Source organism: Homalodisca vitripennis, chromosome X (assembly GCF_021130785.1).
Source record: "Homalodisca vitripennis isolate AUS2020 chromosome X, UT_GWSS_2.1, whole genome shotgun sequence".
Classification (NCBI taxonomy): domain Eukaryota; kingdom Metazoa; phylum Arthropoda; class Insecta; order Hemiptera; family Cicadellidae; genus Homalodisca; species Homalodisca vitripennis.
Genome location: NC_060215.1, coordinates 83,316,290 through 83,337,985, shown reverse-complemented (window position 1 = coordinate 83,337,985; position 21,696 = coordinate 83,316,290). Strand labels below are relative to the sequence as shown.

Here is a 21,696-nt window from a genome sequence, read left to right as displayed (position 1 = left end):
AAAATATAAAAATGTAAGAAGATTTATTAATTTTAAATTGGTTTTGTTTTTGAAGCTTGATAAAGAAGTTTAAAAAAACTAATGACTTATTGTCATGTGGAAAATGGCTTTAAATATTTGTGATTTTCCCCTCAGTACAGTACATATTTGATATTTAGAAAGGTAAATGAAAGATTAAACTATGGAAACTCTCAAATTATCATCTTTAAGGAAACGGTCAGTGTGGCCTTCAACATGACCTACACAACTTATCTTATGTGTGATATCCGTATTCACACATTTTAAATAGTGTACTTTGTATTTAATGTCCTGTTGACTTATCAGGTAGGATATTAAAACGCTAAAAAAGTTCACTTTATGTTGGCTGAGAGATAACGTATGAAAAGCATTAATTTTTTATTAAAACTATTTCATGAAGTACATTAAAAAAATAAAATGAATAGAAAAATACTTCTATAGAGTGATATGTAATTTGAACACTCTGTCAATGGAGCTAAACATACCTAATAGGATAAATGATTTCCCTGCTTTTCATCACCACCATAATTTAAAGTTTTAATTCAATTCAATGCATATCTATTCATAATATGTGCATATGATACAAATACAGAACAGTGTTTATATTAAAATAGTATATAACACTATAAATTAAAAATTGTTTTATAATCATTGTTTTCATATTTCTTGATCGGCCCCACTAATGATTTAGTTACAAAAGATAACTTAATATTCTTGTTATCTTGTAGTTAAAATGTTAAAGTTTTCAATAATAATTGTAAACATCAGTAACTTTTTATTTGTCCATAATACAGACAGCGATATGAGAAAAAATGGAGGTAGGTTGTTAAGCATGCAAAAATCAGTGTTTGAGTGACATTAGCTGGATTGCATGTTGCATGTCAACCCTGAATGTTCATTTCATATTAAGGAGAAAGGGTGGGAAGAACCTAAGACATTTTTGTGTGACCTGGAGTTAGTTATGATATTGTTTTTTAACTGAAAGATTCCTGAGAAGGTTTGGTATTTTTCAAATGGCCAGAGGATACGTCAATATACTCTCAAGATGTCTATGTACTGGTAAACATTCATAACTGACAAAGTATTGGATGGGTAAATATTACAGTCATTTTGTTATTTAAATAATCTGCATTTGATCAGTGATTTAAAAACAATGGTATAGATGATACGATTTTCCAATTCTTAGCAGTATAAATTTAAATCCTAACTCACTATTTCCTTTTGTTTTGATTATAAACTAATAACATTCTCTTAGGTCAATTAAATCAAATTTTACATGTTCAAGCCCAGCGATAGCACTTGCTCAATGTTTCAATCATGTGTAAAATTGTTACAAACATAATTTCAAATTGTAGGCTCATCATAAAAGTAAACACAAAGATAAGTAATTATTATTGTCAATATGAAATATAAAAGGCAATGTCCTTAACTAAAATACAAGACTGAGAAAAAACTGCATACATGTCACACATTAGGTTGGAATCTATGAGAACACTCTCTATGATATCTCTTCTCTTGATCCTGATGCCCTGAATCCTATAAAAAAATAACAAATGATTAGTTTTACAAATAATATTATCTACCACTTATTTGCTGAGGTTGAGGGGCATGTGGTTGATTTTTTTTCAAAGGAGAGGCCGATCCCTATTTTAGCCTTATTTTGTCCGTCCTCATGGACCACTGGCCTGTGCGAGGAACATACCACTCAGAATAAGTAGGAGAGTCTGTACAGTACAAGGTCGACTGTAGTGATAAAAGTATAACAGTCAAAGACTGGATTTCAATCTGTGCTATCTCTAACTCAAACCCAAAGTCCAACACCTCAGAGCGCTCAGCAACTGGCTCTTCCAGCCATTTTTTTGCTGAGGTTCAAGGGCATATGTATGTTAGTTTGAGCTCACCATAATCAGTGGCTGATTGCAGAGCTAAATGATCTGTCACTCGAGTGATCATTATAATACCTTTACTCTTAATAACATCTCATGATCTTAATATCAGCAGTATAAAGCTCTATGTCACACAGTTCTAGATAGATGTTGTGTCATTAATAACCAAAAAATGAGAGCCAAATTGAAGCCTTGAGGCTCTTCTGAACTGGCAGAAACTTCCAAATGAATGCCACAAAATGTTCTCTCCAAAAGGTAGGATTTTATCCAGCGAATAAGATCAGGAGAAAATATAAGCTCTGAAAGTTTCCTCTAAACGAGATGATGTGGGAGCTTGTCAAACACCTTTGAAAATCTGTAGGTAGGTAGTTTTAATCTCTCATCAGCCGCTGCTAAAATGCTTGAATGTGTTAATATATGTACAGTAAGTACCGAAAAACATCAAATGTCATAAACTATTTCTTCTGAAAATGTTTACCTATAATAATCAAAAGTCAAAAACGAATGTACACTTATTACCAACAGCAGCAATTGCATTAGTTTTTTGGCTTAAAATGTGTACAGAGGAATCTTTTTAATTTTTCATCAATTTATAGTAGAAAATTTAATATCTAGAAACTTCTAAGCAAATTTGGCTATTCAAAGGCTTTTTTGGGCCTGAATTTTGAAAGGCAGTCCAGAATATTTATTGTTATATTTAAATTAAATTTTATCCAACCCCCACTGCTCCTCACCTACGTTGTTTTACTACACCCTACTCAACAGATCTTATGAATTGTTAGACTAAAAATTTAATTTTCCGCATAGTTTAAATCCTGAAATTTATGAAGTCAAAACTTCTTTAAATATACTTATAACAGTTTTTACTTACTATTAGGCTTTATTAGGTTGCCTAATACTCTACAGGACTATAATATTTTTACTAAAACCTTAATGGCTTACTATGAAAATACTTTACTTGTAATTATCTTCTAATTATTCAATCACAAGAAGGAAAGGATGTGTACAGCACTCATTGTAGGAATTAAGTAGCTACATCCATCTTATATAAAAACCAAACACAGTAAGTAGACCTTGGTTTAAGCCAGTATAAAAGCATGGACGGATATAAAACATGAGTTAAGTAAGTTTGTGTATTTTGATTGTATTGAAGTGTGTACAATCTAAACTTAACTCTCATAAGATTTAAATTGAATCATTAGGCTCAATGCCACTGCAGGACAAATGACTTAGACCTACTTACGCTTCTTTACCTACATGAGCTGGTAAGTGTTGATCTGTAGTTGTAATATTTTCAACTACACCTTATGGTATTAAGAGAATTCTATTGTACTTTGTATGTCATATTTAACCTGTTATATTTAGGTTATGTTGTGGAGTTTAAAACATTACTAGGTATGATTTACATCTTTTAGATTTTCATTGAAATTAATGGTGATGATGATTATTTTAACTAGAGTAGTGATATCCCAGTTCTTAGTGACGTGATTGGTGATGTTGACAACTTAACTCTGAGTTAACATAGTGGAAGAGAAACTAGCAATGGGTCAGACAATTATAAATCTTGCTCCTAGAATCATACAGGACTATGTAAAGATTTATTTACAAGTTAATGGTGTAATAAAAATTAAACAGTAACAGTGGTTTAATGAAATAACAACAGAGCCTTGCAGTGTGCGCTTGGCTTAGCACAGAGAGTAACAACACATTAAAAATTACCAAATGGTACTTTTGAAATAAGCTTGTAAGTAAAGTTTTTATTGACATGACTATTTTGCTACATTCCTATTTTACTTTTCCATGTATACTTCACCAACTGCTGCATCAGTTCTTTAAACTCTTTGCATAAAAGTGTACCAACTGTGAACTAAACACGACAGTCTTGAGTTTCTCCCAATTTATAATTTAAGGAGAAGAAGTAGTAACCAGATACCAAGCCAGAACTGTATGGAAGGTGGTTAAAAATTTCATAAATGAGCATCTTGAATCTTCGTAGCTAAGGTAGCGATGTAAAGTTGCGAGAGAACTTGCGTAACTACTGTCATGTAATGTGAACAAGAATAAGCAATTTTCCTCTTTGGCAGTAGTTGTAATTGAGATTTTAATCTCACACTGCTCTCCAGTTCTTACAAAAGACTGTCTGACACTAGTCGCAGCACCGCTCTTGGTACGGATCTGTTTACACTAGACAGTTTTACTGTCCAACACTGCTCTCCAATTCTCAGTATAACCAGTCTGGTACTGGTTGTGACACCATTTGGGAGAGTTCTTGCTCCCGTTTAACCCTTTCAGGGCCAGGACCAAACATGAGATGTTTCAAAATTTTTTTCACATCTCATATCCCCTTGTGACTAGTCAAAAGTGCCAGGCTAAAATTGGCGATTTTGCAGTCTCTTGGATTAAAATTTATAATTTTTCATAAAAATTAGAGAATGACCTAAAAGTTGCACCAAATTACTTGTATAGATATATACTATCAACAAAAAAGTATTTAGATGTAGTTTTAAGTAATTTAAAATTTAAAAAAATAATGTTTTAATAGATTACATAAATTTGCAAATAACTAAAAAAGGAAAAATAATTTTACCGTGGGAAGCTATTTTATTATATTGTACATTAGAAAGGAACAACCATACAAAATTTGTGTTATTTCTCTCATAAATAAATTTTTTATGACACATTTTGTATAAATACGCATAACTGTACTTCGCAACATTTTATAAGTGTTGAAGCAACTCTCAAGTGCTAGTGACTCTTACATTGCAAGAAACTTAAAATAAATATTCACATTATGGATGTACCGGTAAACAGATGATTGTAGGATCCATAAACAGTTTCAATATAGTTAAAAAACACTATTTACCAAGAATTATTTACACAATTTTATTTGATATTTATTTACACTTTTTCTATTTACAAATGTGCTATTTACAATTTCACTCCCGTGAGATCGCAAATTGTCAGTCATTGTAACTACTACACACAATAGCTAAGCACGTAACATTTAACACTACTAATATTTACAACCACAAAATAAAATAATTAAGAAGAATACAGCATACAATAATACGATTACACTAAAGCATAAAGAATTAACAATAAAAGATCGAGTCAGCTGATAATGTCACGTGACAATTACAAAATAAAAATACATAGACCTCCAAAATAAAAATTATATTCATATTAATTATCTACAAATATACCAGGGAATAAAAAAACATAAAACTTTAATCATTTGACGTCCTATTTATTTAAGAAAACGACGAATATCAAGGAGACTATATATTGCCGCCTGGCGCTTTTCGCATATGTCACTGACAGCAAGATTTTGCCGCCTGGCACTTTTCAGGCGGGATCTATGGCGGCAATATATTGCCGCCTGGCCCGGAAAGGGTTAAACTAGCACTTTTTATCATCAAACATAAAACATTGCGCAGTTTGTTGCTAGTGTCAACGCAGTTTAAGAACACATGTATTCATGAAGGAGAACTACTACAAACAGTAGTTTCCTGTGTCATCGGTTTTGTCTTTAATGAAGAACAGTTTGGGGTGAGAATAAAGTAATGTAACTGTAATGAGTCAGTTATCTCGTTTGACACCTAGAAACATCGCAAGTCTCAATTAGGTAAGCATTTCATAATACATTTCAACTGTAAATCCACATTCCATGAAATAAAATAATGTCTTTCATCCCAAAAAACAGTAGCCATTATTCTTCAACTTGAGTACGGAACTTGCTCATACTTTTTGTATGGTGCCTCTGCATTGACTGTTAATTCGGTTCTTTGTTGGTGTACTGTAACCATGTTTTGTCACCCATGAAAATGAAGCAAAACACATTATCTCCCTCTTATCAATAGCAACTGTTTTCAGAAGTGTTTTGCATGATATTGACTGACCATTTTGGTTATCACAAACTGTGTTCCCACTGAGTTTTGTCACTAGCAGGACTTTTCTACTGGGTTAGACAGTTCAATATGTGACAGACAAATGTCCATTACAAAATAAACAGCGGGAAGCCTCCTGTTGTGAATGAAGACTTGGTTTGGGGATTGGATGAGAAATTTAAGAGAACAGATGGTTCACAATGTAAATTTTTCAGATGGACTTTTACAAGTTTACAGAATTTTTTAGCAAAATATTGTGACTGCGTATTTGGTTATCACAAGCTGGGTTTTGTCTTCACTGGCAGATTGTTTCTAGTGGAAGAATTAGATAAACTGGTCATCCGCTGAACAATGGTGAAACAAATACTTTTGTTTTAAAACAGCACTTGTTTTCTGTACATGCTTTGTATTTAAATATAAACTGATGGCTCTTACTTTATGCCTCTTCATAAGGTCCGAAAGCAATGGAGATAAGGTTATTAGAACTTTAATCTCCAGAAGATTTTCTAGAATAAAATTACGTAGTAAATTGCATTTTTACAAAGAAGTTTAATTTTTTGTGAGATAAACTTCAAAGCAATAAACTGTTGATACAAAATACAAAATTAAGAGTATGAAGTTTAATTTCACTATTGTACTCTAAACCTTAGAGCAGAAATATATTATTTATAAATCTGTTTATTTTAAATTGTTTATTCTAATGTTGACTACTCTTATTGAAATTTTTGGGAACTTAGGATGCTATTTATCTGTAATGTACAATAATGAGTGAAACATCATGGAGTTGTGCCTATGAACTATTTTGTGTGTGCTATACTTCCTTATCGTTTCTAGGGTTTTAATTATTCTTTAAATTTCTCTATTCAAATTACACATGTATAGAGTTCTCAAAAATGGTACTGAAATTTTACTTTCTAATCAATGTGTTTATGCTCTGCAAAATCTTGCAGTAATAGCAAAGAATTTATTTTGCATTGGTTATAGAGTGGCTTTGTGTGGATTTCATTTTCATTCTGCTGCATTTCTAGTTGGATGAATAAACTTTATATAGCTTACGCTGTGCTTCAGGCTATGAAAATAAATGTTTAAATAATTTATCTTAATTTAAATTGGGTGAATCTTTTAATTTTTTGTATAGGTTTGACAAAACAAATCCCTCTAGGATCAGCTTCTGTACTACATATACTATAACATGAGTATAATAATCAATCAGTATTTTCATATATTGGTCCAAACATTTATATATAGCAACTATTTAGAAAACCTAATGGTTAGGTGAATTCTAATACAATGTGGAGTCAAAAGTGTCTGTAATCGTTAACTGTAATGAAACTGAGGTTCACTAAACAGAAATTTCTTTTCTTGTATAATAAGCATGGCTGGAGAAATCATTGTGTCATCTCACATTGCTTTTATTTCTGTGAGTTTTTTCTGACAAAGGTGTGTGTTTATAATCATTGAATTTTGAAATTTGATCTTAAACAAAGTACTCAAAGACTATGTGTAAAAAATAAATCCACAGAAAAAGTGGCAAAAGTGCTGTCATAAAGAGACATATCAAAAATGACCTTCTGAGTGGGTGTCACTTCCCCCACTCTTTTTGTTTTTTCTTTGATATAAAAGTTGAGATAAAGAAGGCACAATATACTTATTTCACTCACAAATAGTATCAATCACTAATATTCTATAAGCCTTCATTATGCATAGAGGCAACATCAAAATTCTTTTGGAAGCAATTTTGTTTTTATGTTTTTTTTTTTTTTTTTTTTTTTTTTATTTGGACTCTGATTGGATGGGTCTAATAAACTTATGCTTTTGAAAGTAACTTTTAAATACATTCTTCTTGAAAACTGAGCTCTATCATAGGTAACATAAAGGTGATGGAGCTATAACGGTACCATAGATGTAATTGTAAGTATGCAGGTTTAGTGTTCTGTCCTCATCATTTCACTGACCGTATTAGATTTTAGTTCCTTTGAAAATATATAAGAATTCATACAATTGGTACTATAAAAAAACTAGTATTTTAGTACTACTATTACTACTACTATTACTACTACTACTATTTTACAATTTTGTAGTACTGAAATATGCACAGCGTTTTTCCTATCAGATGCTGCAATTATAAGGTTTAAGTTTTCTAAGCTATTGGAAACTAATTATATTTTTAGTGCTTGCATAATATCTACAGTAACAATATCTCAGAATAGGTGTGGTAAGATAAGCTTAAAGATAACTGTGTGTCACTCACTTCTATATTTTACCAAGTTTATCTAATCAATAAACACATAAATGATGCATGTCATCTGACAATCACATTTAAGAAACTATGGAATATCTAAACTGACAAATACCCTTTATTTTTGAATACACTAAGCAACTAAAGAGCAATGTAATGCACACATCAATTACCAAATGCATAACATTATGTAACCAATCATTTATTTATGGTAAAACACGTTTTCACTCAAATATCTCATGATAATCATTTCAATCAAATTGACCCACATGCTAGGTGTGTTCTCTCATAAACTGACACACAATTCTCAGCTATTTTAAACTTTTCATTGATCTGTTGGCTACTCAACATATGCTTATGTAGTGGCTGACACGATTGTCTGTATTCTTTTTGTCAACTTTAGGTTATTTAAGCCAAAAAAGAGACTTTCATTTCATTCCCAGAAAAAAATGGATTCTTACATAAGTGTTATAATTTTAATAAATATGCCTTTTATATCAAGATTTCAGTATCCACTGATTTACAAAATAACTCAATGTCAATAAATAATTTAAAACTACATCAAACTAAATTGTGGAAACAAACATGCAACTAAATCGAATTACTTGTCCAAAAAACGTTTAACAAATTATTTGTGAAACTACGATTAGATAAGCTGATGTGATCCTCAGAAGGTCATTAACATTTTTAGCAGCTTCATAGCCATAAGCGGGATACTCTTACTCTCTTACTTACTTACTCCCTCGGCGCTACAACCCTCCATGGGTCTTGGCCTGGTGAATCAGTAGTCTCCATTGGGGTCTGTCCTCGACGACCTCTCTCCAATTTCTTGCTCCAATCTTTCTTAGGTCAGCAACCACATCGTCTCTCCATCTCATCCGAGGTCTTCCCTTGGGCCTTGTATTAGCAGGAGTCCACTCAGCAACCTTCTTCATGACTCTGTTGTCGTTCATTCTCGTCAGATGTCCGAGCCACCTAATTCTTTGGGCCTTAATGAAGCGTACAATATCCTCACCGCTCAAAAAATCAAGCAGGTCCTGATTTTTTCGCCTCCTCCATGTTCCTTGTCTTAATTCAGGACCGTAAATTCTTCTTAAAATCTTTCTTTCAAATATTCTCAATCTATTTATGTCCTGTTTGGTGAGTGTCCACGCTTCGCAACCATAAACTACAACAGGCCTGATTACAGTTTTATAAATTCTCAGTTTGGCCTCTTTATGAAGAATGTTGGAGCTGAAAAGTTTCTTAAATGCAAAGTAACATCGGCCTCCCGCAGCTATCCTTGTGTTAATTTCTTCAGTCACGCTGTTGTTTGCAGTTAGAGTTGATCCAAGGTATTTAAAATTTACTACGTTTTCTACCTCATTGCCATTTACCTCCAGATCCACTCCTCTTTGTCCCATTCTTGTTATTTTCAGGTACTTAGTTTTTTCCCAGTTAATAGTCAATCCAACTTTGCTCACCGCTCTTTCAATATCTTCCAGCTTCTCCAACATAGCTCTCTGACTTCTTGCAGCTACAACAATATCATCAGCATATGCTGATAACTGACTCATTCTATATGTGATATCACCTACACAATCCACCTTTCTCAATGCCGCTTCCAGAACCAGAATGAAGATTAATGCTGATAAGGAATCGCCCTGCCTGACACCTGTTTTTACGTCAAATGGTTCCGTTAACTCATTATTGACTCTAACCATGGCTATGGATCCTTCCAGTGTTAGCATTACGAGCTTTATGATTTTCTGTGGTACTCCTAAGTGTTTAAGACAAACTTCCATCCTCTGTCTATTCACCTTGTCAAAAGCTTGCCTGAAGTCCACAAAAACACAATGCAGGTCCGTTCCATAAGCGGGATAACAGTGGGGAAATACAGACAGAACCAAATACAGTATGAGATTGAGCTTGACAGGATCCGGTAACTAGCTTCAGAATCTGTACAAACCCCTCAGCCTGTCAATGGCTCACTGGTGGCATGACATGGTTGGTGAACAAGAGCTCACCATTCAATATGATACTAAGAGTCTTGATTGCATTACAGACCATCAGTCTCTCGACATCAAGTATGACACTCACTCCTTGCTCTCGTAGGGTTTGTTCAAAGTTGCTATAAGAAGCACGTACTACACTGACCGTTTCCAGCTGACCATCTTTTAAAATGGATTCAAGGTCAGCATTAATTAGGAAACAGCCTTCATGGTCAAGGAAGGTTCATGAAAAGGACAGATGCAGTTGGCAATCATCTGTATACTAGTGGACTGTGCACACAATTGGGGAAGTCAGATGTGAACAGATTATATAGCACAGGTCCCAGGCAACTTCCCTGAGGCACACCTCTTCGCCTGATGAGAGGAAGTAGAAGTGTCACTTCTCACCTTCATTACCTGCGTTTTGTCATCCAAGTATAATGTTACTCACTTGACTGATTTCATGTGAAAACTGTAAAATTTCATCTCGGACAATAAAAAAAGCTCATGACTGGTTGGTTATGAGAGTTAGAGTTGAGTCAGAGGTTTGTGAATAATCCAACATAAGCTGTTCCTTTGCCTTTTCCATCCAAGATATCACTAAATAAATTTATTAGGGCTGTTCAGGTGCTGTAATTCTTTTCGAATCCAGACTGGTGGTTTGAAATAAGTTCTTCATCATTCATAAAAGAAATAATTTGTTGCAATACTAGCTTATACTATTATAAATCTTTAGAAATTGTAGGTAAAATCAAGGTCTTAACTAATGGACACTTTTAAGAGCATTTACTTTTGGTAGAAGGTGAACAATTTTCCATGTTTTTTTTGGAATTTCTTCAATTTATAATTACTTATTTATCAGATGTGTTAAAGCTGTATTAAATCCTTTCAAAGATACATGTGCACATATGCATGTGTATGGATTAAAATACAGACTCATAGCTTTGAGCATCACGATAGAAAGGACATCACTGCCAACTGGGCTGCTTTTAATTTTATTCATTGCTCATTTTCTTCTGAAAGAGAAGGGAAAAAATGAATTAACTCTCCCTTGCATTTATTCTACTTTCTTTTAAATGATCTATTACGTTTATTCTTTCTTTTCAATAAATCCCCATTTCGACAAAGTACTTGTTTAGATCATCAATATTTAGATGTAAAGGAATGCTTTGGTTCTCTTTCGTGTCCATTTAAACATGTTTTAAACAATCCCATAGCTTTTTGAATTATTATTTTAAACAAGCTTAACAATAAAATAATTTTTCTGTTTTCCATATTAAAGTTCTGTCTAGTCTGATTTTCGTTTAACCATCCCAGTATTTACAGTCCCTTGATTCCAAATACTTTTTGCCTAGTATGATTTTTATTTTATTTTTTTCATTTATTAATTTGTTTTCCTATGGAGCTCTATTTCCTGTAACTCTTGCAAACCAATGGAATAAACTCATCAAAAACTTTTTTTTTTATTTCTGCCATGACAAAATTATCCATTTGATCTTTTCCTACATCTGTTCCACTTATGCCCAATCATCAACAGCAAACCTGACAACAGCAGCATCAACATCAAAATGTGAGATGGATATTTTATATTTATTCCTCTCTTCTGTGCATAAAATATTGCAGAATACAAGCTAGGTCCCTAATATTCACCACTCTATTGTATACAATACTTGTAGTGTCAATGACACCACCTCTTGACCTCGGTTGACCTGTCCACTGTGATGTAGCTTAACAAGGTGGCTGAGGTTGCAGTGACTCTTGTTGTCTCATTTATCAGCTGAATTGCATTTTATTCTTTTAAGAGTCAGTGTAGATACTTTGTTCAGTAGGAAATTCTTGAAATGTTGATGTCAACTAAATAGATGACAGATTTCACCTAAGCCACCAGGTTTACAAAGAGGGAATGGAACAATGCTGAAAGAGAGATGTGCCTAAAGGCTGGAAACCTGTATACAACACACAGTCCCAGTATCTGTTTCTTCACCTTAAAAACAACACAGAGAGTTTCAATACGTGGGTCAACTTCATCACTGATAAGATATTGTTGATAGGCAATACCATCCCTTAAAGCTTCCAACATGACATTCACAAAAAGTGAGCCAAGATGAGATAAGGCTTTGTGTTTAAAGTAATGATTGTCTCATCCCAGATTTCGTCAGCATACATAGGTAAAATGCCTCGAAATCGAATGTCTCAATAAAATTAATACTGAAGTTGTGTTATCATCAGCTCAAGCTGAGTTTTGAAACCGAAGAGAGCCTTATAATCAATGTAAAGCTGAATCAGTAGACTCTGAACACCATCACTTTGGTAGTGCTCAGGCCCTACCACTACTCATGAAATCGACAATTACTGCACAAATAGACACAATTTACCCAGACATGGCCATTGGCAGTACTGACTAACCTCAGAGCAATTTATTATGTCTGCCAGTTTTTTATCGACAAAAACATTGCATCAACATTGGCAATCAATTACTAAGTGCCTCGGACAAATTTTGTGCCATGATACTTTTTTATAGAATAACTTGAACACAAAATACTGATGCATAACTATAACGATTAATTAGATGTATGTTTGAATATGTTTAGAACTACTATAACAGAGGAAAATAAAACAGTAAAATACTTTTGACAGTTAAAACCAGTTTAAAAGAGAGTAAGCTTGAATCCACTTGCTCAGATATTTAAACTTTAACTATGGTGTTGATAATGAGGCTGTAAAGAAGTATCAACTTGAATTTTGACCACATTTATGCAAATGTTCACTAGGAAAATATTGGAGGACTGAGCTCCACCAATCACGATTTTGGTGGGGCTCGGACATCATCACTTCTTATGAAATTGGCATCTATGCTGTGACCAGATACAACCTACCCAGTCAACACTGACTGAGCTCAGAGCAATTTTTGTGACTTAGTTTAAGAGGAGAAATGTATACTAGGCTAACTCTGCCCAGTTCTGCACCTCTCTGGGACATTTCAGGTATCTCCTTGTATTGTAAACAATATAAGTTTTACAAAGTGAACTCTTTATACCTTGTACTTTTTATGTGTTCTTTATGTTTGAGAAATAGTGAGTGATATGAATAAAATATTATGCTACAATTAATATACACTGTGTCAATTATACTTGTTTGTAAAGTTACAAAAATGTATTTAGTTTACAGGTCTGTACTGCACATAAATCATGTGTCATCGTCATAAATGCCATGTGTATTTCATATAATATTTCACCATGGGAGTTTCCATAAAGTGTTCAGGAATCTCTATATAATCAAAAAATATTATTATCTCAGCTTAAGTTAAATGAAAACTATTATAAGCAGTTGCAATTAAATATTGGAACATTTCAATATTTTAAATATTTTACAGGCAAAAAATTTCAATAATTGTTTTTTCTCTAAATTCGTAATTGTTTAGCACACACTATATGTTTACAAAGATGAGTGTTGTACATTGTGGATGGACAAATTGGATCACATAATTGGCCCAGTGAACTTATGTCGCATACTGTGTGTTGTTCTAGGCAAGTTCTCAACAAGCATGATCCAGTTTACCAGGCACTGTGGGCAAATAACACAGATTTCGATGAAGTCCTGATCTCACCTGTTATGATCCAAGATCACATGCCTGACAAGGTTCTGGATGCTCTATACAAGGTAATTGTACTGTCCCAACAAAATAATAACAATATTCTAATCTTAAAACGTTTTGTAAATAAATCTAATGCATATTATAAGTAAGAGATTAGTTATTTACTGTTTTTATGTAGTTACAATATCAAATCTTATAAAAATGTAATCAGTTTTATTAAAAACTAATAATATAATTTGAAAAACATTGCAAACTAAAATAGAGAAACTGTTCAAAGTTGTGGCTCTCATTATGAGTGCATGCATTCAGGATATTCTCATTGATACCCACACATGCTTACGTATATCTCTTCCACTTTACGTACAGTAATGCTGTACACAGTGATCTTTAGATGGCCCTTTAAATAAACCAAAGAATTGAGGTTGGGTAACTTTGGGGACCATAATACTAGAACTCCTGGAACATTTATTTTCTTGTGATATTGTTACAATCAGGCCTTGAACTCATAAATCAAAATGATCAGGTGCACCATCAACTGAGAGTTGACACACAAAACCAACTCTCTTGTTGTGAGTTGAACTGCCACATAAGAGTTGCAGATAAGAAAAATTCAAGTAGTTAGCCAGAATATCAGCCCTTACATATAAACACAACTGACATTTGTATAGATTTTTAGCCACTTTACGACAGTTTTCAATGGGCCGAATAAACACATAGATGATATTGTTGATGGCCATTCTTGAGAATGTGGTCTCATCGGCAAACAAAACATTGGTCATAAAACTTGGAGCTGCATATTTTCGAGTATAAATGTGCAGTAATGTTGCAGCACAAATTATTTACTGTTCATTGACATAATGAACATTTCAGGGATGATCATGCGCTAAAAGAGCTTGAACTCACTGAACCTGATAAGGTATAATGTTCATGCAGTACATTTTTGATTGTTGCATTAAAGTAGCTCTCTAGTACCTTTTCAGAATATATATTTATTTCTCCTAACACAAGCTCCTCAAACTCATGGTTTCTTACCGATCATAATCAACCTGATTTATTAAACTTCTGAGGTAAATTTCCTGTCTCTCTGAGCTAATGAACAAACAAGCAATACTCAATTTGAAAACTATTCCTGGTACAGTAGCTTAGCCTCATATTTATTGTATTTTAAAGTCCAAACATTCAATGCAAATCAGCCAATTCTGAGTTTGTAAATAATTTTATTAGTGTGATTACTTGCCATGTTTTAAAAATACAAAATGTAAATAATAATCTTGTTTCAAGTGAAAGTAAATAGTAGTTTAAGCACATTTTGATGAGTTTGCTTGGTTATTATCACAGGTTATAGTTTATCAGTTACAACAGTGTTATTTTATAGAAAAATCGGCTGTTATTATTTAGGCACAAAATACGTGTTTTAAAAGTGAAATATTAAAGCATCACTGCTATAAATAAGATTTATACCAAACATGACATAACTGATATATATAGTTCATATTTTAAAACACATACAAGCAGACAGATGGAAAATGAAATGTTTTAAGTTATTCCTTGACATAAACACTTTCTCTATAACTGCATTAATCCAAACAATTCTTGAAGCATTTTTATGAACACTCTGCATTAAAATAAAAAGGTTAATTCAGTTATATTTTATTGATCATTATTTACGAAATAAGTGTGCAACTCTGGTGATATAGTAGAGCAATTAAAACAGGTCACACAATGTTCTTCCTCAGTATAACAGGAGAGAATGTCCTTTAAGTGTAAATAAACCTGTTACAAACAACACAATATTTATTAGTGATATCATTACCTTACAAATACAGTGCAATTTTGCTAATCTGAATTAAATAAATCTTAAAATCTACCAAAAACAAATAACTTCAGTGAGAAAATAAATTACAAAGTTAGCCAGAATCCAAAAACATTTTTTCTTAGTTAATTTGGTGAAATTGGTTAGTTAATATTCAATGAACGAAGAATAAGACAATGTTTTATACTAAAACCATTTTTTTATCATAGCAAATTTGGTACATAGTAAATGGCCTCAAACAATAGCCTCCAAATAGCACACAACAAACAATATTATAGATTATTTCCTAAGTTCTTCACATCTCTCATTCCCACACAGTGTGCTACAACATATCGGTTCAGCGTAAGCTCAACTGTGGTGGTGTTTGAGAGGCTTTTGTTCTTTTCAATAACAGAAATATAATTAATGATTGAAGGTCCTGAAATAGACATAGTTATTTAAAAACTGATATCATAGTTTATAGTAAAGAAACAAAACTACCGTTTCTTGCTGCTTACTACTTACAATTCTCCATTATTAAATAATTATAAAAGACATTTAACATCACAAATATTGTGTATCACATTTTATACAGCAACAAGCATTGTATTAAATCGGTTATTCTTTGTATTATGCCACAGCAAATTGTTTAGGTGCTTATTTCATTCTATTAGATATGACTCTATTGATTTAACATTACCTACCCAATAACTGCAATCTTTCATTAATCATAATGTGTAGGTCTTGATTTTTTTGAACTTACAGAACACTACTGTTAACTTCAAAAAAGTTAAAGCTGATATCACAGAAAAACTCATCTATACAGAGAAAAATAATTCCTATGTTTAGACAATCCCAATGATGATGAGTCATATGCCCTTATATACAGACCATTCGCAGCTTTGGCAGATCCCGGAAAAGATATTTGGCCGGGCCACATCATGACCCGCTACCTGCCTCCGTACAAGTGTGGCGGAGCCCCAGCAAAATTGTCCTAAAAACCTGCTCATATTTATTAATGGATGGCAAATATCAATTACAGTGTATTTAACATACAATCACAAATAAATGCATAATAAATGGGAAATTCCATTTGAAGATTCAAAAATCCTCAGTTAACCCTAAGAAACCTGAATTTTCAGGGGAGCTTTTTTAAACTCAAAGTGGCTTGTTATTCCTTTAAAATTTAAATTTTGGGGTGTAAGTTTCTTAAGCATGTTTTTGCTGTGTTTTATCTGGAGATAATATGAAGCATTAATATTGTATAGTCATGCCACTATTATACAAACATATAAACAAAACTTTATAAATTTGTATACAAAATAAACAAATGAAATCTGGTGTTTCAGAAATGTAAATAACAGTTTCTTATTGATTCTGTTTTATTAAATAAATATTTATTATCCACTTATCGTGTTTTATTTTTCAGAGAAGAAGACATTGACTAATGAGGTTAAATTTATTGAAAGTAGATCCTGTTAAATATTTCTATATAGTTTTCAGTTGTATAATTCTATTGACAGCTTGACTAAAAAAATTATCACAACATTTTTACAAACTTGATAGTTGCAGTTTGTCAATGGTTAGCTAATCAAAGATCTCGCCCCTAATCAGAGTACTATCTGTCTATTATTATGTTTTTAATTATGAATTTATTAAATAAAATGTCTTGTTTTATTTAATACTCTTAGAAGTTAATAGAAACCATGTTTTAAAAATTCATTTATCATACGTGATTTTAAATACAAATATTTCTCATGAAACAAATTAGTTAATTACTGAGTAAACACAATGGCTCCAATTTCTATTTTCAGGTTAATGAGTAGTAAAATTACTGTGTGAACATTTTTGTTAACTCATTCAAAATATAACTATAAACAGCATTTTGAAATTTCTTTTTATGAATGATTTTCGCTTTATCTAAGTACAAAAATACTGTTAAACTAACCATTTATTTAAAAAAATTATTTTTAATTTCTCAAAAGTATTTATTATTTTAATAAAAGTAAAATTTGTTCATAATATTTTTGAAAAATGTAGATAACATTTTTATCTCTCAACATTTTCTATGGGACAGCCTACTGCCAAGAAATCAAGCTTCCACCCAATAACCTAATAAACATTGTGTTTATATTAATTATTAAGTTGCAACAGTTAATTTTAATACAGCCAATCATAAAAAATTAAAGAACATGTGATAACAGTGGTTACAATACTTGTAACGTATTTACAGAATTAAAAAGATTTAGAAACATTAAGAGTCCTCTAACAATAATGCATACAGAATTTGTGGAGTACATTTACTTATATGAGCTTATATAAAAAGCTAATACTGCATGTGCTTTTTTGGTTTTAAACAATATTTTCTAAGAGTGTACATATAAAGAGTTAGTACCTTCCTTTTCTGTCTTGAGGAATAAAAGTTAATCCAGGAAATAACACAGTTGTCCTGGATATATTTTATTCCTTAAACAAGTAATTCAAAAGAAAATTATATACAAACACCCCCATAAATAAATAAATAAATAAATATATATATATATATATATATATATATATATATATATATATATATATATATATATATTAGTTGCAGAATTGTATCACCTATCAAAGATACATTGATAGAAAACTATCACACATTTCTAGATTTAAGTTATAATATTATACACTGTAAGGAAACGAATTCAGTAATTTATAATTACTTTTCAGTTGTTGCTAGGCCATACAGTTTTGTATGTACCACTTATAAACCAAAATAAATGGCAAGTTAATTTGTAAGCAAACTGTGTTGGTATTGGGCGAATTTAGGAACTCGTAAGTACCGTGTTACATCTCCCCTGTAACAGCAGATATGGCAAACTGAATATTAATATTAGCTGTAAGTACTTTTAATTTGACTCTATAGTTGCATTTAAAATTCACCAATATTTATTACATATATATATTTACAACAAAAGCTTTATAAATTAATATTAGTTCACAATGTTTCCATATGTTTTTTTTTTTTTACTAAAAGACCACTTATAAATTTAATTTTTACCAATATAAAGGATGATAGTCACCAACTGGCCCTAAATCCCAAGTTAAAATATCCAACCTTTCTAAAAACTTGTCAATCATTACTAAAAATTTAAAATTTGTTATGTGAGCCAATTTTCAAAATCCAAAAATGTTAACTCACAAATAGTCGTATTTGTGGGGTTATAGGTTATTTTGATTAAAAAATACTAAAAGTAGTATTAGTAATTTAATTTTGACGAAATTCTGAATGAAAGCATTTTATTTCCCCACTATTCTAAGTTTTGCATTTTGACTAAAGAATAGAACCCAAAAACCCAAAAAAGGATATTCATAAGTTAGATTTTTTGATCTTGAAAATATAGTAAGATATTACTTACCTGAGTGTTTTATATTTCAAGCAACAATTTTGTACAAGGATATTTTAACTTAGGATGTTCTGTACCCAGTTATTAGCATGTAATTTTGTATGATAACAAACAATGATATCAAAATACACTGTAACTGTTATGATAACAGAAAACTAGAATAATTACACATTGTTTGAGGGACATTCATAAAAACTACTATTATCGCATTTAATATTGACATAAATAGTATATGAACATGTGCCTCTAAAAAGAAACCTAATAATATACTTTTAATCCTTTAATTTGAATTTTAAATTTCCTTTTGTCAAGACTAAACTGTATAAAATAGTGCACAAACAACTTAAATATTTTCATTTTGTATTGGTTTTATTGTAAGTAGCATATTCTTAGTTTGTAACTGATATTGTGGCAAAATTAATTTTAATTTTACTTTATTGCAGTTTTACTACATTATTATTTTATTTTCATTTGAATTGGCTAAAATTTCTTTACTTTTATTTTTTTCTCGTTTTCTGGGCAGGTATTAGAGCACTTTCAAGAGAATGATCATAAACCTGGTCGGTTTGATCCTCCATCAGTAAATCCAGTCAGTTGTATAAATCTTCCAAGCGTAGATATGGAAGACACAAGGTAACTTTGTATCTACTCTACTTGCACTCTTCTACTGCTTGGTAACATATCAGTCTGCAACTCGCTACGTCCTGTTCAGTACTCAAACATTCAATCACTGAATCCTCCCCATTTGGTGTTCTAGAATGCTTTGTAGAGTTTTCAAAGTTTTTATGACTGGTTGATTATACCCTGTATAATTGTAGTACAACGTAAAATAAGTTTTAATTCTATTAAAATATATGGAGATTTTTCCTAATGTAGTTAAATTTTAAAGTGTTGAAAGGGAAGAAGAGCCTTAATACATACATTTTTTATTTATCAAATAATTCTAAATGGACAATGATACTCAAAACAATATATCAATTGTTACAAACCTTCATTTTGTTCATAGACAGTATTTTTAATTCAGATCACTTGGTAAACTATATTGTTTAGAAATACATATCAGGAAATTACTGATGGGGTTTCATCAAGCCATAACACTAAGTAATATAGAACCAGTTTTCAGTTTACTGCCATCATCAGAACTGCTGATAAGATCGGTTATCAGTTTTATGCTGCCTGCAGTGATGTACAAGTCTTTTTTTAAACCTAATATTATATACAATTTTAAAATACAGTATATAAAATGATAACGATAATAGTATATATTGAAACTCCTATAAAACACATGCAGTTTTTCAGTGCTATATTCCAGGCCATACGATTCCATAAGTTGTGATTTGTTTCATATAGTACTAAAAGGGTTAAGTTTGTATTTGTATTGTATTAAGGAAACTCTTCTGTTAATTTATATTAATCAGTTAAAAATATCCGTATTATAACATTTTGATTCTCAAAAGCAGTTTTAATAATTAAAAATGTTTTTAAAAGAAAAGGATTGCTATGCTTCAGAGACGTGCATGTGCAAACAACACTTCACACGCAATTCATATTGAGGTTGAACCTTGTTTTAATCACATTGTATACAATATATTGTTGACATATTCCATTTGTTATTTTTAAGCTTTATTAAAGGGTTATATATAAATAATACATGTGATAAAGTAATTTCAATGCCATTTTTTAACATAACTAGATTACCTCTTATTCATATTTGACTTACATCATCTAAGTTACATAGTTAAAATTGTCTTTTAGATAGTTTTCTTTAAAGTGTGCACAATTTTCCCTTTGTTCTTATCTAGTAGTTAGTTTCTTAAAGTGAGTACAGTTCAACCCGAGTTTGAGTATTTTTCTAGTCAATGTACAATGTTAAAATGTTGAATAGACAACCATGAATTACTTTTAATTCCCCAGGAGGACCCTGACACTCAGAAGGTTGTATGATAATACCTCACTAAATATAGTAAACCAAAATACAGTAACTGTAACTCTAGTAGTTTCCAATGTTACTTATCAGTAGAATTGTTTGTCTGTCTTTCTCGAAGATGATTGGCACACAAAGAGATAATAACAAAAACTGTTGACTAAACAACACATAAAAATTTAACCCTTTCCTGAGCAGTTGCCTTGACTGGGAGTCTGGTGCTAAAGGTCAATCACTTCTTATCATTTGCTTTTTCAGTGCTCTATGCTTCGTGCTGCCATTAAATGTCTACTTTTGGAACTGCTAATGAAAATATCTATTAAAACTACTGTTGCTCTTGTTTATTGAATAATATTATGCCTAGGGATGCTGTCTAGGAATACTATAAGAAACAATTTATCGATTTCTTCATTGACAATGATTTAGTCGTTTTTGATCACAAGTATTTCTGACTTATGCTGCTATCTTACAGAATTATTGGAACTATTTGTAACCTTCTCTAACACTGTTTTACTAACAATACTGTATTGTTATGTTGTTTTCGCAGTTTTGGGTTAGTTTATTCGCTCTGTACTACTAATGTAATAATGCTGGTGAATGTATATACTATTAGCTGTTAAGGTAATTTAATCATAAGGCAACACCAAGAAAGGGCACAGTATCTAATAATAGACAATGATGAATTAAAAATATTTTATCTGTTAATAAATACGCTCAAGTAAGTTATATACAAACTTTCATTACTTTCACAATGTGAATACTATCTCTAGCCTAAATTCGATGGTTAATAAATGTCTTATTACCTGAATAATTTTAATTGCTGTGCCAACAACCAGTTCGAGTAACTACGGATCATACACACTATCTTTAATAAAGTTGTGATATATCGGTTATTTTTCACTCAATACACATAATACTTCATTGGATTTTTAATAAAATTTGCTAAATAAAGTTATTCTTTCAAAATATTTGTATAACTCTTGTGATTTGAGTTAT

General features: G+C 31.5%; 1 protein-coding gene and 1 long non-coding RNA gene across 3 annotated transcripts in view; one reads left to right on the top strand and one right to left on the bottom strand.

Annotated features, from left to right (window-relative positions):
- LOC124369277 (diacylglycerol lipase-alpha) overlaps positions 1-21,696 on the top strand; it is a 231,325-nt gene that overhangs the window by 200,527 nt on the left and 9,102 nt on the right. The window contains exons 14-15 of one of the 2 annotated variants that reach the window (XM_046827194.1): positions 13,528-13,660; positions 19,300-19,409. In XM_046827194.1, the coding sequence (XP_046683150.1) occupies positions 13,528-13,660; positions 19,300-19,409 (243 nt within the window). The remainder of the gene's footprint in view (positions 1-13,527; positions 13,661-19,299; positions 19,410-21,696) is intronic. The other variant, XM_046827193.1, reaches the window with a different exon arrangement.
- On the bottom strand, positions 136-19,903 carry LOC124369278. The gene is made up of 3 exons (XR_006923063.1): positions 19,766-19,903; positions 16,279-16,389; positions 136-1,554 (listed from the first exon to the last, which is right to left on the bottom strand). It is a non-coding gene; the product is annotated as an uncharacterized LOC124369278 (long non-coding RNA).